At 42.3% G+C, this 18,140-nt stretch overlaps 1 protein-coding gene across 2 annotated transcripts in view; it reads left to right on the forward strand.

Moving 5' to 3' along the window:
- Positions 1-18,140, forward strand: part of cntfr (ciliary neurotrophic factor receptor) — a gene marked incomplete at its 3' end in the record, with an annotated part of 184,829 nt that overhangs the window by 145,881 nt on the left and 20,808 nt on the right. For both annotated transcript variants that reach the window (XM_084035433.1, XM_084035432.1), the window contains exons 5-7: positions 9,259-9,376; positions 10,248-10,414; positions 16,718-16,881. In XM_084035433.1, coding sequence (XP_083891559.1) covers positions 9,259-9,376; positions 10,248-10,414; positions 16,718-16,881 — 449 coding nt within the window. The remainder of the gene's footprint in view (positions 1-9,258; positions 9,377-10,247; positions 10,415-16,717; positions 16,882-18,140) is intronic.

The raw sequence follows: 18,140 nt of genomic DNA on the forward strand, positions 1-18,140 counted from the left end.
AAAAGTCTAAACATTATAACATGTTAAATGACTGCCTTGCCCTATCTAGGAAATGCCTGTTTTACAGATGCAATCATCTTTGAACTGGGTCATGTGAAAGCTTCAGCTTCCCCTGTAGATCCAGGTTGAGTCTGCCCAAATGAACCAGCATGCCGAATCTCAAAGGAATTTAGATTTGTTCTCAGCCCTGATCTCTAAAAGCACGCAGCCTTTCCCCCGACACAACAGCACCGCACCTACAGCATCATTAGCTGGCTGTCTGTCGGGATGTAAACAGCACTGGTGTTAGACATAGCTTGTAGATGTAGAGTTCCAGTGTCTCTCTCTCTCTCTCTCTCTCTCTGATGTTGCAAAGACTTGAGATCTCCCAGCAGCCGGCCTGCAGGTTACATTGGCTATTGGTGTGTGTGTGGAGGAGCCGATGTAGCTTTTATTCTCATACAAACGTCCCATAAAAATAGCATTACAGGCTACCAAGAATACAGAGGGTAGCTGCAAAAATGGCTCTCTCTTTGTGTTGTTTTGTTGTTTGTGAGCTAAAGACTGCTCTTGTGCGTTCAGGCAATCACTGTGTGTGTGTGTGTGTGTGTGTGTGTGTGTGTGTGTGTGTGTGTGTGTGTGTGTGTGTCTATCAGCAGATGTGTGCATCTGACGGGTTTCAGACACTTTCATAGCTCCATAAAGAGAACACGGTGTTTGTAAAAAAGACATTGCAGAGTGCTTCTGCACAAAGCAGCCGGCTGAATTCACAATCATGGCCTCAAGCTTTACAGGCCAGGACACTTTTTGATTTCTCCCTCTCTCGCTCCCGCTCTCTGTCATCTAACTGTCTGTCTGCCCAGCTTCCAATCCCACAGATGAATTGAAAGGAGTCAGCTGTTTTGATTCAGACACTGGGGATTTGGGGTGGTACCTGTCCGTCTCATCTCTCTGACTCTCTCTCTGTTAGCTGGTTGTGTGTGTGGCAGGCTGACACCTCTGATTGGTCAATCCCAGGCCGTCACTCACTTCACCAGCACGGACAGCGCGGCTGAGAAGCAATCGTGGTGGCAGTGACAGAGCCTCGGGCTATTATGCCAAGGTGACACGGAGCTTTAGCTTCTTAGTGAGACGAGAGACGTCTCAACTCAGCGGCTTTAACACGCTCAAATTTCAATTTTTGCACAGTAGAGCAATAGCTGGTCGCACTCCTGGAGTGATTTTCTGTTGCATTAGTGTGCTAGTATCATGTCGACCTCTATAGCGCTCCTCCAAAGTGTCCAACATTTTTGTTTTACCCTCACCTGAAATCGCTTATTGTTATTAACGTGATACAGAGACAGAATAAAGGTGCTTTATGCGAAGTCGAGCCGCATTCTATGTAAAATAAAAATAGGACACCAAGACAATTAAACCGCTGAGAGCCGATGGGAACAACAATGCTATCTGATAATCTTCATGTGTAGACTAGAGTTCCCAGCAGCCATCTTGTTTATTGTGCCACTAACCACGGCGCTGTGCGGTCTGTGTATGTTTTGTTTAGAGAACGACCCGCACCATCGTCTCGCCCTCCGCCGACACCGCCTCCTGCAGATGATGTTCACATTCAGCTAAACACTCTCAATTACCTTTACGGGTAAATCTATTTTCTCCTGCTTTAAACGGTTGGAAACATGTGGTTAGGGAACAAAAACAACACACTACAAAACGACTTAGGTCTGCCTGGAAATTACAGCGATAATGAAACCAAAACAAAAAGGCAACAAAAGTACTTGGTTTTCACAGGACATGAACAGCATTCTCCAGGGTGAAAGCCCTGTGTTTGATTTATTTTGTATGTTTTTAAACTAGAATTCTGGACGGATCTCATTGTACCTTTTAGGTATAATAAAGTGTTGAGGATTTAACCAACAGCTCACACAAATAGTGGTTGTTAAATTGGTCAGATATGTGTCAAGGGAAGAGCAGAGGGAAATAATTGGTCTCCCCTCCATCAGATGATGCCTAGTGATGCCTTAGGTTTGGAGTGTCACCCTGTATTACTTACAGTCTGAACTGCTGCAGGTCCTCCGACGAAGCCTTAACAGGCCCTGTGCAGAGAGCCATGGCATCCCTATTGACAATCATTTATCAGATATAGAAATATAAATCTTCTCAGGTCTTTTTCTTGTTGTTGTTGTTCTTTGTTCCTTGACTCGGGATGACGTATGCCAGATCTCGTGGACAAAAAAAAAGAAATTGAAACAAAGTGCGGAGAAAGGGTCCGGGCATGTGAGGGCACTGCTTGAAAAATTCAATTCCCAGTTTCGCAAAGAAGATTACTTTTAAATGAACGAATCACTCATGAGTGGCACTGTGCTGTTTCTCAACTTTCCTGGCAATCTTCGCTGCGCTGTCGAGATAAATAATAATGAAATATGGTTAGAGTGAAGTAGCATGAAAGGAATGCCCGGGCCGGCATCTCATAAGCTTCTGGATTCAATGCTACTAGTTTGTGCAGAGGTCTGGGGCAAGTTAAGCTCACCGAGGAGGACCAAATCACATGCAGATATCAATACAAAGTATACGCTTTGTGTTTCACCTCGTTCCATATCCTCGAGTCCATCCACCTGCATTAGAATGTGAAACAGTCCCAGACCTGTCCCCAAGCTGCAGTTTTTATGCAATATTAAACAATGAACAGCAATGATCAATCAAACCTTTTCCATTCCATAGTTGCGTTATCATTCAAAACTCAGAGTCAGAGTGAATTCATGAGTCTATGTTTGATCATGTTTTCCATCCGATGCTTTGCGTGAGCGGCTGAAAAAGTCCAAACAAGCGTTTGTATTTAGAGGTGCGAAAGCTCTAAGGAACCTTGTTTTATTTCCTGCGAAACATGAGATGTTACTCCTTGAGCTCTGAGGAAGATGTGTGATGTCAGGTGATGAAGTGAGCATCTGTGTGTGAGAGCGAGTGAGAGACAGGCCCGCGGGGGAGCCGGTCTAAGTGTCCAGGTATAATGGTCGTCTTCCTGCGTCTGACCTCCGGAGCCGTGGAGGTCAACGCAAACCTTTCAACAACTCCCTCCCTTCATACCTCTCTGCACTCTTTTTTAAAGGACGCTTCCAGCTCATCACAGCTTGGCTCCTATTTTTGTATGGTTCCATCACTTCTACCGGTTGTGTTTTAATTGATTATTTATGTATTTAAATAACCTTACATTATTTTTCCCCTTTTTTTGTGCCTCTTTTTCATCTTTGTCTCTCCCTCTCGCTGCCTCTCTGTCTCGCTTATCAACTCCTGATGTTCTCATAAGGTATTCATCCTCCTTTCATTCATTCATCTCTCATACACGGCTGTTTCCAATTGGCCCAAAGACATTCCTGGAATGCCAGGGCATCATTGTGTTGTGCAGTGTGTGTGTGTGTGTGTGTGTGTGTGTGTGTGTGTGTGTGTGTGTGTGTGGACTCGCTGCCCCTGTGTTCACTCCCTCATGTTGAAGAGCAGCTCTGGACCAGTAGAGAGAGACAGTGGATGGTTGGGAAGATAAAGGTACAGAAGAAAAGTAGAAAAGGAGCTAAAAAAGAGAGAAAAAGAGCATTTGGTGGGCATGTGTTCACAAATACACCCAAAACACACACAGTCACGTCTCTGAGATAAATCTGAACATCAAATAAAAAGATGCCAAATGAGTTTTAGTCGAACGTGCATGAAGAGATTTGCAATCAAAGCTGGGCCACTACAGAGGAAATCAACGTTAATGCTAATGGGTTAAAAGGCACTCTTCAGATACACTTATCCTAACTTGGCACTCAGACATGCACACACTTTTAATGAGATATACAAGTGCACATGCTGGGCAGACAAATGTATGCACTTCCAATTCAATTAGTTACACATAAAATTATATATTCACATTACCGTATGGGCACTAATCACACACACACACACACACACACGTGTGTGTGTTCATTCTTTGGGATAGCTTCAGAGCACCGGATTAAACATTACACCACAATTACATTACTGTTAGCACACGACAGCTGGTCTGGACGAAAAGGCACCACAGCGTCTCCGTCGCTGTCTCGCTTTTTTATTTACATTCCTCGCTCCCCTCATGACACATGACTGAGCTGATCGAAAACGCTGCGAGCCCAGCGGCTCTGAGTGGCACCGACTCCGAGAGCATCCGGAGTATTTCCAATGTGAGGAACGTGATGTTTTAAACCCCAACGAGATGTGCGTGATGGATAAACAGACGGATGCATTTGTTAGCTATTATCAGCCCCTCGGTTCATTAGTCAGACACTTAACTGAGCTCAGCAATGACTGCGGCTCGTCAAATTGATTCCACGAAAGTTAAAAACTGGAATTAACAATCGGGAATCAAACGCAGGAAGGTTTGTCATTTTATGTGGGGTTTTTCTTTTTCCAGGCCATAGGCGCTCCAGAGTGTTTGAACATCATAAGCCGAAATGTTTTTGTATTGAGAAAAAAAAAAGCGAATGAATGGAGAAATGGGAAGAAAAGGCATTCATCCTTGTTGTCATAGCAAGAGAATCCACTACAAACACACGCAAGCACAGAAAGACGTGAATGTACGCACACACGTAGGGATGCATGCGGACAAACACACAACGCAACGGGGAGGCCGCTAACACAACCAAATAGCAATTACTGCAGCGTCTGCAGCCTAGCAACCAGGGCCACTGGATGTCATTGTCCCGCATCACGTGTGTGTGTGTGTGTGTGTGTGTGTGAGTGTGTGTGTGTGTGTGTGTGTGTGAGTGTGTGTGTTTGTGCGCACCCTCCTGTGACAAAGATCCTCTTTTTTTTGGCGAGACCCAGAATTTTTGTGTGACAGGTTCAGAATAGCGGGACGGAAGAAGAGAAAGTGTGGCTTATAGGGGGAGTATGAGAGAGAGAGAAAGAACTACAATATCCGTTTATGCGGAGCGAAACACAGCGCTCCAAGACGAACGACATCATGACTTTGATCGTGGAATCTGATGGCTTTCAAGCGGAGATCCTATATTGTTCTATGGCTCTCATAGTTGTTGTTCCGTGTTCTTATCATATAATATCTCTGTCAAATATTTCTATTCTGAAATCTCTTTTCTCTTCCTCTAAACCTTCAAAAAAAGAAGAAAGAAAAACGCTGCTTTAAAGCCGGGTGCCAAACCGGGGCTTTCATGGATTATTTTCTGCTTCAGTCTCGTCAATAAAAAGGTGTCTCTCTTGCTTTTTCTTTTGTTGGTGTCATTATGATTCATGAGGCCCGGTCGAGTCGAGTCCCTGACCCATCACCATTTAAAAGTAGCCTCCCTCACCACTTGGGCGCGCACACATGCAGGTGTGCGTTTCATGGGACTAACAAAGAGGCGTCATCCAAATCACATTGGGGTTGTTTAGCCATTCAAACCGCGCGATGAAAGTGCGCTAATTCAAATAACGTTTATTCATGAGCGGCGTGCTGTCTGCCGCCGATGCAGGCGCGACGGGTCACCGACGGAGAACACGCAGTGTCATTTTAATTAAAAGGCTTGTTTCATGTACTTTGGTATTCATGCTCTCTTTTGCTCTCAGGTTTTGTGTACAGGTGCATTCACTCACCTCCGTCCTGTTTCAACCTCTATTTTCATTAGATACCAAAAAAGGAAATCTTTTGATGTTTATTGTTATTGAAGCAGCCGGGTGGCAGAATTCTGCGTGTGTGTTGTGTGTCTGAAAGGTTTTCAAGGTTACATTGGTAAAAGTCTGATGAAAGAATGATGTGTTCCTCTAAATATTTAAGCCTGTTCCTTGCCTCCTCTTTAGCATCCTGTCCTCATGTCCTTCCTTCCTTCCCTCTGGCATTTCAGATATCAATCAATAACCAACAACTTTATATGCTGTTAAGCAAGGTTGCATTCAAGTCATAAGATAAAGAAAAGAAAACAAAGTTTCATGTCTGGAAATCTGGAAAAGCTTCAGGTCACAACTGTACTAGTGATTATTTAAGGTATCCAGGGCTTGTAAACTTAAAGTAGCTTTCATTGGAAAAAGTTTGAGTAACTTGTAACAGTCCAGGTTTTCATTTGTCCTTAATGGCTTTTAAAGCGTGGCATTTACACGTCAACATCCGCCCCCTTGTACACTTACACCCTTGTGTTATGGGGGTCATTTACAGGAGTACTGATGGTTCAGATCACCATCTCCCTCCTAACAAAGCACCCAGGCTCCTCGGAGGGGCCCTGCAGGGAACCGCCCTGCTAGGTGTCTCAGCAGTGGTGTGAGTGACATCACTCACATGCAGCAAAAAAGAACTCAATTAAAGGAGTAAACACTCCAAACATGGCTGGCACCAACATGCATGTATGTCCGTCCCCTTCATCACGTATCCCTGCACCTTTCCTTCACCCTGCTGAGGTCTCTTTCTTTCTAAAACGGCTATTCTGTTGTTGAACTTCTTCATTTCTTGATAAGCTGGTTGGATTGATTATGGCTAATTCAACAAAGCTGATAGAAATGTGCGTGTGTGTGTGTGTGTGTGTGTGTGTGTGTGTGTGTGTGTGTGTGTGTGTGTGTGTGTGTGTGTGTGTGTGACTTTCAGACTTTGACTGAAGCTCTCAGATGAGGAGCCAATTGATTGAGGTGGCCCCAATTTGTCTCTGTGATTAATTGAGTGTGATTGGATGTCGTCCCTGGCAGCTCATCGCTGACGTTATTGACAGAATAATTAGTTGCTGTGGTGACCGCTTAAACACAGCTGATTGTGTGTGACTCTGAAATGACCCCATAGCAGCCAATCAAGTCTACCTCTCACTTTTGGGGCGTGTGTGTGTGTGTGTGTGTGTGTGTGTGTGTGTGTGTGTGTGTGTGTGTGTGTGTGTGTGTGTGTGTGTGTGTGTGTGTGTGTGTGTTAAATATTAAATACACTTTGAGAGGTGTACCTTATCACAATTAACTAACCCTAACCCCAAAATAATTAAACAGGATGCTGCGACAATATGTGGAAATGTTTTGTTTATTTCATTCGTTTTATTGAGTTATCATGAAAACAAAATATAGGATTACTCATATTTATGTTTTTCATCAAGAAAAAGATCATTATTTATCCAAGAGGGAAGTTTCATTATATCTCTGACATATATTTGAATAAAAGACAACACTGAGTACCATGTCTGGGAAACAGGCTGCAAATGAATCTCCCATAATCACCAGTGATGAGGGGGATACTTGAGCTGTAGTGCATTGATTGGTTGTTTTCCTGGAGCTAACAGAAAGGAAACCCGCTGTGCCACTTGGATGTGAATTGTCCCATCTGCTTGTAGTAGCAGCCTCCCTTCTGAGGGACTGCCTTTCCAGGGGTGCTGTTTTCCTACACTGTATTCTTTTCCTACACTGAGACTTTACCGCTTGCTTCGTTTTGCCATAAAATACTTGTGTCTGATTGGCCACCAGGACATGTCTGGTCAACAGTGTACCCAGCTTTCTAAACTCTAAAGCAACACAAATGGTTCATTTATGAGCTCAGTTATTATATATTCTGAACGAAATCTTGTTAACCAAAGTTTAAGTAAAATCCATGTTTTTAATGTATTTATGTATTCATTCATGATATATAGATGTTTTGCCTACTCAGGAAGTCATATTGCACTCCACTTAAATGCTCCAAGGAAAGGACAGTACGTACAATTCTTGGCTTTTATTACATTTAGTTTTCAGTGTCCTTATACTGCAGAAGTTTCATTCATCATCCCCAGTCTAGTTAGATCAACTCAGGCCATTGTTGAAAAACAAAAGCTACTTTATCAGCTGAACTCCGTTCCCAGGGTCACATATCTTGAAAGCTCCGCCGTCCCTTGAAATGAACTCAAAACTTACTGGAAAAAGCTGAAAAGATTATTTCAAATATCCCATTTCTCTAAAGTGGGTCTGAAGTAAGACCCTTCTTTTTAACACACTGTTCTGTGTGATCTTTACCTCCTTTTCTTTTTTTTCTGGCCACTCCCTAGAAGCCCTGTTCTACACAAACACTGGAGCTATCCTTTTTCCCACAGGGGAGAGAAATCCTTCTGGACTGAGCAGCTCGTGCAGTTGTTTCCACAGTGAATGGGTTAGTGGCTGCTAAAGACAGGATGACCCATTCAACTCGGTGTACGTTACTGACTATAAATCAAGAATTCAGCTGTGTGAATGTGGCTGTTATCCGTCAGCCTATCTTACCAGAAGTATATATTGCAGACGGGCTGAAGCCTATTACTTAATAATGAAAATCCAATGCCGGCCTCATATATTGTCAGAGGGATGTACTGCAGCAATCCCCACCCTCCTCTGTAATATAAAAACACTGCAATTTAGATCAAGGCGAGATTAAGAAGAGAGGAGGGTGGAAAACACCAAGCGTATTTAAATGTGTTTTTAGTGTCTCTGTACACTGTATGTTAGGTGCGGTACAGATAACAAGGGTAAAAGGGTAAAAGGCTGTGGGGAGAAAATGGGAGTGGTAGACGGCTGCGCGGTTGGCTAGCCGTGAAGAAAAGAGCCTAATCTTGGAGGAGGCCAGAGTTGGCGTAACATCACATTTTCTGGCCAACCTCTTTTATTCTCCTTTTGCTCTACCACTCCGATATCCTTCCTTTCTCCACACCCCGTCCTCCTTCCCAGCTTCTTTACTTCTCTTTTTTTTTCTTCCTCCCAATTTCTCCAGATCTGATCTCCATCACCTTCTGCTTTATTCATTTTCTCAACTCATTTAAATTCGATTGAATTGTTAAGGCGATTGCTTATCCTGGGTCACACAGATTCAAGTTCAGTTCACCTTTTCTTCCACAGCCGACGCTCAGACCGCTAAGGGGGAAGCAAACAGTCCATTTCAATACGCTGCCCCTCCGCAGCAACATGTAACACTGCTGCAATCCTGAAATAGGCAGCAGATGTACTGTATCCTCATGCAGAGTGACTCAAAACGATAGATGTAACACTTAAAGGTTTGCCTGAGACTCAAACTTTAATTAATTTGTGTAATAAGATAAATAAATCAGTAAAGTAATCATAACAAAACAAATTGAAGTCATATCTAATAAAACATAACTGGAGACACAACTTAATGTAAAGTAAGCAGCAGTGAAGCTTGTAATGAAATATTTCAATTATTCAATAAGGAAACGTGTAATTAGGCACGGCTGCTTTGCATTTGATTAATGGGATGTGTGTTTCTCATATGTCTATTACCCTTTTCTTCATGTCTCGTTCTCAATGTAATTACAGATGATAGAGTTTCTATGAGTTAACTGTTTGTTTTTTTCTCTGTAGTTCCCCCTCGGGAGCCCTCGGTCACCTGTCGGTCCAACACCTATCCTAAAGGCTTCTACTGCAGCTGGCACCAGCTGCACCCCACGTACATCCCCACCACCTTCGAGGTGGACGTACAGTAAGTGCATGTTTCAGTCATCTCTGAACATCATCAAAGACCTCGCTTCCTTTAAGTGACTCCTCTTAAAGGGTTATTACGCTGTATTTTGTATTTGAGGGGATGTTGCTCCAACACTTTTTTTATTTGAATAGAAATAACACAAATGTATGTCCTTGCTATCTTTATCAACTTTAACAGCAAGTTTAATATGTTGCGTTGCTAATACCAGTAGAAATGTCAAAGACGGCAACGCCAACACATTGTCCTCATCTTATACACAGTTGTGTACATCCTTACATTACACTAATGTTGTACCCACCAAGAAACTGTGACAATAACACCAGGTATTTACTAAACAGAAATGTTCCTTTACAGTGCAATTCTGATGTTTTTGTTCATGGGAATATATATTCCACGTCAATAACTAATTTGTTTTAAAAGCACACAGAAAAAACTCTTTAGTGGCTAAACTTTTAACGGCCCATGAAAACAGTTTGTTTTGAGATTGTGAGTTTGGGTTTGCGTGAAAAATCCTCTAATTTAGGTTTGACTGTGAAGCCGAACGCCTCTCTCCACCTGTGCTCGACTTCCAGGCATCTTTCAACAGCAGGTAGACCTTAGATACGGTGTGGATGGAGACCGAGTGAGGCTGTCTCCCTCTGGTTCTCTTTGAGATTCTTATGTCCCACAGCTCACACCACAGCAGGTGGACCACGCCTTCGTAATGTTGCAACGCCGATATTACTCTGTTTAAATAATAATGAGTGGAGGAATAGAGAGAACACTCTCTTATAGATGAAGATCGAAATAGCTAAAAACACACAGAGCTTAGATGAACTTGAAATTCTTTATGCTCACATCTGCCTCTTCTGATTCTCTCCTTCTCCAGACACAACCAGCGTTCCCTGGAGGTGCAGAAAGATCCCGACCACAAGAATCGCTGCCGTGTGCGTTTTCCGGAGGTCTTCTCCAGCTTCCCCTACAAAGTGAACGTGACAGCAGTCAATGCCTTGGGGAAAGCCTCGACCACCATTTCTTTTGAAGAGTCCAGTATAGGTGAGATAGTGTAATGTGTTCTTGTATTTGTTCTGTATTTGGTCTGTGACCCACTTTGATACAGAAAGATTCAGGGTAAGCACTTATGTGTTTCCTGAAGAGGTTTTAAATGCTTTAGTTTCTGAGCTCAAAGAGGCTCAAAGGGAAGACATTGACCTTTTGACAAATGGAGAAATATTCCCTCCTCACTTTTTCCGGCTGTTGAATATTGACAATTCTTATTAAAGTTTACAAGCAGGGCTTCTTCTTCTTTTTCTTAAAGCTAAGTTCAGGGACAAGTCTGCGATCCTTTTCCCACACAGATTGACAAATATTTGGCAACAAAAGTAAAGACTAAAATGCAGAGCGCCGAGGCATCTCTTTGAGGATGCCAAGCCTTGAGCAATGTTAATGCATTTGTTTGACCACAGATGACCGATTTCATTGACTTCTGGTTCCCTTTGGAGATTTGTTGCACACACAGTTATGCTTGGTGCCAGAAAGACAAAGAAAATGGGAATTTCAATGGCCAAATAAATGTCACTCAGCTGAAAGGAGAGTGCCCAGCTATTTTTTCCCCCCGAACCAACTGCATAGTCCATTAGCGAGAAACCCACTGACTGTGCATCCCTGTCATTACCAGAGGCACTAGATAATAAACACGCTACCTCTGAACCTTTTCTGCAGCAAACACCATTTAATTGAGGCTTGGACGGGATATGACAGTCACAAATCAAAGGTCTTGTTTCTCACTGGAAAATGCCAGATTACCCAACACAATGCAATATAAGCATTTTAGTCATGTTCAGTATGACTGACTTTAAACCATAAAAGTTAGTTTCTTCATTGGCTTTTTATTTTTCTGAATTTGCCACCTTCATTAATGTGGTAAGTAGTTCAAAAAATGAAATGCAGTTTGCAAGGCAAATGTTTTGTTCACTTAGGGCTGCAGAAGGCTACACAATAATAGCATGACTCTTAGAATTCATAAGCGACTCGGGCTGGAAAGCAGTGAAGAGGAGAAATTCATTTTAAAAGAAGGAATGAGAAGTGCTTTAATAGATAAGGGAAGTGCTGCCAGCAGTCCTCGGCTCTGTTGTATTGCTCAGAGTGTGATATGGGTGTGCATGACGCATAAACACACGCAGACACCAACGGGGCTGTGAGCGATTGTGTGGAGTGTGTCGGCCGAGAGTTTAGAGAGAGAGAGTGTAGGTGTGTGTGTGTGTGCATGTGTGTGTGTGTGTGTGTGTACATAATAACCAAATGAGGCAGTGACATGCTCTGCCAAGCCCCGGACACAGGGCTCATGAAAATGCTAATGCTAGCCCGGATTAGCGCCTTGGCTGAGGAAATATCCCTCAACTATTGGTGATAGCAGAACACCCCACTGCTCCTTTCTTTCCCTCTGCTTTCACTTTTATGTCCACTTGCCCTTCTTGTGACTTTGTAGTCCGTCTCCCTCTGTTCCCTCCTATGTCGAGGAGGACAAATCTTCTCAGATAAATGTGACAAATGTCTTCCGTCCAACGTTTGCTTCCCAACGGCAGTCCACGAGCCAGTGGGTGACGTCACGTTGACTAATCTTCTTATATCCAGTTTGTTTCAAGCCTCAAAACATTTCTTCTTCTCGTTTGAATATTTTAGTTAAATTTGCATCTAGCAAACAATAAAATGGTGCATAGGTGTATCTAGCCCGTTTTAAGCACCCCTAAATTGAGTCCCAGCACCCCTAAAAAAATATTGCAAAGATAAATGCAATATAAAAATAACAGTGTTGGTTTTTTTTAAACAAAAGTCCGTGTTTGACAAGCTTTAATACGGTCAAAAAACCATAGACAGTACTTATGGTATACTTTAAATACAACAGACCCCCCAACCCCGTCATGGTATGGTATGATCCACTTTCTCTCTCTCCCACCTGCCCCGTTCACCCCCGTTATACCTCATTATCTTTTCATTTTAATACAATGTCATTTGTAGTCCTTTGTAAAACCAAGTGATGGCTTTTTTTCATTAAAGTAAGATTTCCAGTCACAGTGATTTCCCCTACCCCCAAAAGTCTGATGTTCTTCATTCACAAATGTGGGAATGATAGCCCAAAAAATAGCATTAAAATGTACAGTTTTTTGTTGAAAAAAAAGGGAATGTTTTTTGGGTGCTCCCCTAAAGCTCTGTCCCTAGAATCGCCTCTGAAATGGTATATATCCATCACGGTATGTGGCTAGACTTTATGTACTCTTGCTTTTGTTTTAGTATGAGTGAAAACACAATGATGCTGCTGTCATTCAAGATCGTCATTCAAAGAGTTTTGTTAAAGAAAGTTGAAAACTCCAAATTTAGTTAGAAACTTAATTTCAAGTTTTCACAGAATGAACCGTTTGTGTGCTCTTTCCCTCGCTGCGTTTCTTTTCAAACTTTTTTAAGTGTTTCATTTCGTTCGCCTTCTCTCACCCCTTCCTCGCTCGCCCCCGCTCACCTCCCCCATTGTTCCCGTATTGTTAAAAGTCTTTCTCATGCCATTCTAAAATGTAAGCCACATTCATTATCAGGGACAACGAGGCAGATCGTAAATAAATAAAACAATTTCATGCTTCCTGGTGCACTTCTGAATTCTGAGTGGGAGTAAGAAGATTCTCAACTGTCCTTGTTCATCCGACCAAAGCTGGGATGAAATTAGAAGAGAGAGAGAGAGTGTGTGTGTGTGTGTGTGTGTGTGTGTGTGTGTGTGTGTGTGTGTGTGTGTGTGTGTGTGTGTGTGTGTGTGTGTGTGTGTGAGTCATGTGCATACAGTGTTTTTACTAACGCAGAATTATTTTATTTTTTGTCAACTCTGACATTAGCCAATCTGAGCATGATGAAGACCATTATTTATTCATTGTGGTTAAAATGAATATACCATAGCCTAATTTCAAAGGGGAGTAGCTTCAACAGCACCATTAAATCTTCTCGTCACTTTCATCCTCCCCATTAATACTTAAGAAAGGGAGTGCTCGTTTTCAGGTTTAATTTGTGGTTACTTTGTGGTAGTTTTGGGGGAGGAAAACGGGGAGAAAACAGAAGTGGTCCCAGAAGCAGCCAGCACATTTAGGCTTCAGTCAATAGAAGTCAAGTTAAGAGGTGAACAGCAGCCAGTTAAATTCTTTAAATTCATATTCTTTAATAGAACGCTGTTAGTAGAAGTGCTGTTTACAGTAGCGGCCTCATTTGTATTGTCTCTGAGACTGCACTGACAAGCTGATTGGTGAGCCAAGAATGTTGATCAAGCAAAGTAAAAAAAAAAAAGGTGATATTTTGCTGATTACAGCAGACTCTGCTTTCTCTATAAGGGAGATCAGAGATCAGCATTGGCTACAACTAGAGCTGGCAGAGGTTTTTAGAGGCATATTTACTCAGGGATGCACTCATTTCCACCGTGCACAAAGGTCCAGCTGTCTCTGGGACAGCAGCCGATTTCTTGCCGTTGCAATTTCCAATTTAAAAAAATCCCAAAAGGCATAACCACAGTGCTCAAAGTGCTGCTTAAAATGAGGAAACACCACAGAGACTGTTGTGTCCCCTTTGTAGTTGAGTTGAGGCCGTGTTAAGATATGAAAACATATGCATTATATGTCCATCATCCATCATTTATTTTGAAAGAGAACTTCATGATCTGTTTTTTTTTAATTCTCATTTGATTCTCTTTGCACGGCCGTAGCTTTGAACAAATAAGACGGCAGCCGTGTGAATTTAGGGCTTACCACTTCTAGTCATTTAATTATGTGAGCAGGAGGGTTTGTGTAATTTTGTTTTAGTGAGTCGAGGAGGAATCCAATTTGTGTGCCGCCGCTGCCTTGCTCTACATGTTAATCAGTGGAAAGGCCCCCAATGATATCCATCCCATCACTGCACACCCACATTATGTTTGTGCACGTAGAATAGCACGTTTTACACGATTCACGTATAGAGTTTAATCGCAGATACATCCCAGTCTGCTTTCAACAATAAGGCTTTAGTCTGGGTGTCTTCGGCCAGCTGTTACTACCTGTGATGTCATATCCAGTGTCCTTCTGTATCCTTGAAGACTTCAATACTTAAAATAGTAGTGGGAGCTGTTGTGCTGTACGGTTTTTGAAGTCATTTCTGTAAGATTTCACTGCAGATTGAAGCTTGAACTTCTCCGTTAATTGTTGAACTGCACTGTTAGATGCTGACATTCACACCTGTTCTCCTGTAAAACGATTCCACTTTCTTTGGGGGGTCTTGTTTCTTTTTGTAGCCCATTGATTTGAAATGGGATATGGTTAAGTGTGTGCGAGCGGAGCTGCAGAGTTTTAGATGTCTTTTTTTATCATGCAAACACACCTGGCTGCATTGAAGAGCACTAGAGGGTGCATAGTAATGGTGTTAGAAGCACCACAATCAGATGTTCAAAGAATGTACCACATGGGTAGGCCTACATCTACATGCAGATTTCACTTTCTGCACATCTTTTTGGTTTTACTGCTTGATTGCAGAGACAGCCTTCGAGCAACACTTTTCTTTTCTTTTTTTTTAGCAAAGAAAGATTAGCCATTCTCCCTCCCACTTCCTCGTTCCATTTTCAGCAGACGGCGAATATAATGGTCTCACAAGTAGTCGTTTGAAAGATTAGACTTTTTATGTTAGGCTATACCTGCTTACTTCCATCACCGGTGGAGAGGAAGAATGGCTGGGAGGAACTGTTGCATGAGACTGTAAGGAAGAAAGAGGACACTGTGATGTGGCAACAATGGGATTTCATGAAATCCTTGTGATCACACATTGTTTTTATCAAACCTATGTTGCTACCACATTAAGAGTTATGGCTCTGTCTACTGTAGACTGAGTCTGGCCATATGATGTATGTGTTGCATGGCGTTTTTTCTTTGCCTCGTTACACTTTTTTTTACACACAATGTATTCCTCGGTTGTTGGTAATTGACAAAGATAAGTCATGTCTATCCACCTTCAACGTTCCTTTGAGTTTAATGAACACAGTGAACGTCTTTGACCCCATTAGTCTGTTTTCTATTTCCTATGTTGTAATCGGCAATCCATTTTCTTGAAATCTGTTTTGGTCGCAGACCCTCATTGTCTCACTTTTTCATTGAAGTCCTTTTCCGTCTTTTCGGCTCTAGTATTAATAGAAGGGCTTGGTCGGCTCCTTCCCTTCATCAAAAGAAGGATGTGTTCATTACTCATGCAACACAAAGCTCATACTCTATGTTTCAAGTCAGATGAATACTTTAAAAGCCTCCGGGACTCCCCACCCATACAGATTTCTCTGGGTTTTTGTTCCGTCCTCGCACATGTTTCCTTCTGTTATGCACTGTGAGACAAAGCGGATGTGGACAAAGGGGATGAGTTTCTGCTGTCTGGTCTCCACTGACTTCACTTCGGTTTCACTCTGTCTGTGTGCACTTTTCTTTTTCTTTCTCTCCTCGCTCTCTTTCTTCCTTCCCTGCTCTATTTCGTCTTTTTTACACTTTTACTCGGAGGAAGGTCACAATGAGATTAGCATCTCTTTCTCAGGGGAGAAAGCTGTCAGTATGCTTTTATCTGTCTGTTATCATCTCCATCTCCGTCTTTCATATTTTTAATCATTCACTCTATGAAGGTCATTCAGAGAAAGATTCTGTTCTCTTCCGTCTGTGTCTGTATTTAGGTGTCTGTTTCGTGCCTTTCAGTATGTATGCTGCTGTGTGTTTTAAACCCAAATTGATTTCATCGTCCGGTACGATATCTTCATGCGTATTATCAGACAGTTAGGTTGTGACTGCCGATCCATTCCTTATTGTGATGTCATGTGAGTATCTGGTGTGTGGCGGGCCAGCGTGTTCCCCAGTGAGACTGATCCGATAAAGGATGGCTCGTTCAATATCTACTGAAAAGCAATGAATTCAATTCTCAATCTCTCACTGTGTGTCCCAGTTGACAGGTATTCACAATCACAACATTTATATTCTACCTCACAACACTTCCCTCAAACACTCTCAGCTGCTGTCTGGTACCTTTTAAATATGTATTTTCCATTGGAGAGCATAATGAAGATAATATAGTCATGACAATCTCTTTTATACGTCTGATCCTTAAAGGGTTTAAGAGAAAAAAAAGTCAAAATCGGTGCAAAACTATAAAGACTGGATCATAAATATGAATAGCATCTTTCAGTAGAGCGTCCCTTCCTTTTCTTTCGTTTGACCTTCTCTTTCCTCGTATTTCTCGATGCTACTGGTTTCTCTCAACACTGCTCCACTGCTCAGCTTTCACATGTTTTTTCGGTGGGTTGCTTAACTTAACTAGTTGTTCTCACCCGACCCTCAGTGAAACCGGACCCCCCGGAGCGCGTGACGGCGACCCCGATCCGTCTCAACGCTCGAAGGCTGGAGGTGTCCTGGCACAGCCCCGCCACCTGGCCCGACATCGACAACTTCCCTCTGAAATACTTCCTTCGATACCGGCCGCTCATCCGAGAGCAGTGGCAGCATGTGAGTAGCGTCTTCGACATCCATCACGCATTAAAGGAACTACAGGGCTTTGAGTAGCAGAGCTACACGTGTAACGACGACGCCAGAAGCTAAAAGTAAAGGGAGTTATAAAAGGTCAAGAGTGCATGTCCGGAAACAGATACTCCATTACAAAAAAGCTGTAAGTCAACACTGGAAAATACCGGTTAGATTATGATTCATTATGTGGTATTTGAAAACCTCTAGTGAGCACGTCTTATTTGTGTAAGTAATGTTCTAAAGAAAAAGATTGGCCTTCCTCCAATTCTCCAATTGAGTTTTACCTTATTACAAAAATATTTCTCAAAAGGAAATGGCAAATTTTCCAGAAGCAGGATGGATTGGTTTTTAACGATGTCAATTAAAGCAAGCAATCTTAACTTATCGTCCTTTTTTTTTAGTCCTCTATAGACATAGGGACCTTTTTAAATTGAAGAAAAAGAAACGTTGAATTATGTGTCCAGAGAGAAGCCTCTGAGACCAGAAGTGAAACGGTCCAACCTGTAGCTGTTTGAGTTTGATCCCTGGTCAGACAGACATAATCGCTCAGCTTCTTGGGTGTATGTTACTGTATCTGACTGTTTCTTGTGGGTTCACATCCCTGCGGGCTTCATATAGTAAAAGCATATGTGTCCACTATAGGATTCCTGGGATGAAAGCTCCCTCTACTAGAAGTCTAACATTGCAGCGTTATTATCATGCCCGTCAGTGGTTCACAAAGGTGTTGTTCCAAGAACTTGGGTTACGGACTCTCGCATGGAAAAACACACATGTGTGAACCGTAGACCAATGTGCAATTTCTTTTTCAGCTTTTCCTCTCACTCTTTCCATTCCTGTATGAATCTTTTAACAAGTGTCACTCCATGTCATTACCTCGCTATGTCAATATTTCCTCCATTTGTTCTCCCTCTTTCCTGTATTTTCCCTTTTACCATAACACCAGCTCACTTCGGACCATTGTGGAGACGTTAAAGGGTTATTTTAATGTTTTCTTTGTGTCGTTAATATTCAATATTATACAAATAGTATAATATGCAGTGAAATATTAGTATATCCAATCATTTCCAGGCACCTTCCGTGTGATTACTTGGCACCACTCGGCGTCGCTTTCATCTAGTTCAAATACAAAGTAGCACCTCAGATGATTAAACCTTCAAAACATCCTGGATTTTAATTCTACCCTTAATTAGGCTGCTTTCAGGCCCTTCACAGCGATGAACCGGGGCTTACTCTTTATATTA

The sequence above is a fragment of the Eutrigla gurnardus genome, assembly GCF_963514095.1.
Source record: "Eutrigla gurnardus genome assembly, chromosome: 19".
Lineage (NCBI taxonomy): Eukaryota > Metazoa > Chordata > Actinopteri > Perciformes > Triglidae > Eutrigla > Eutrigla gurnardus.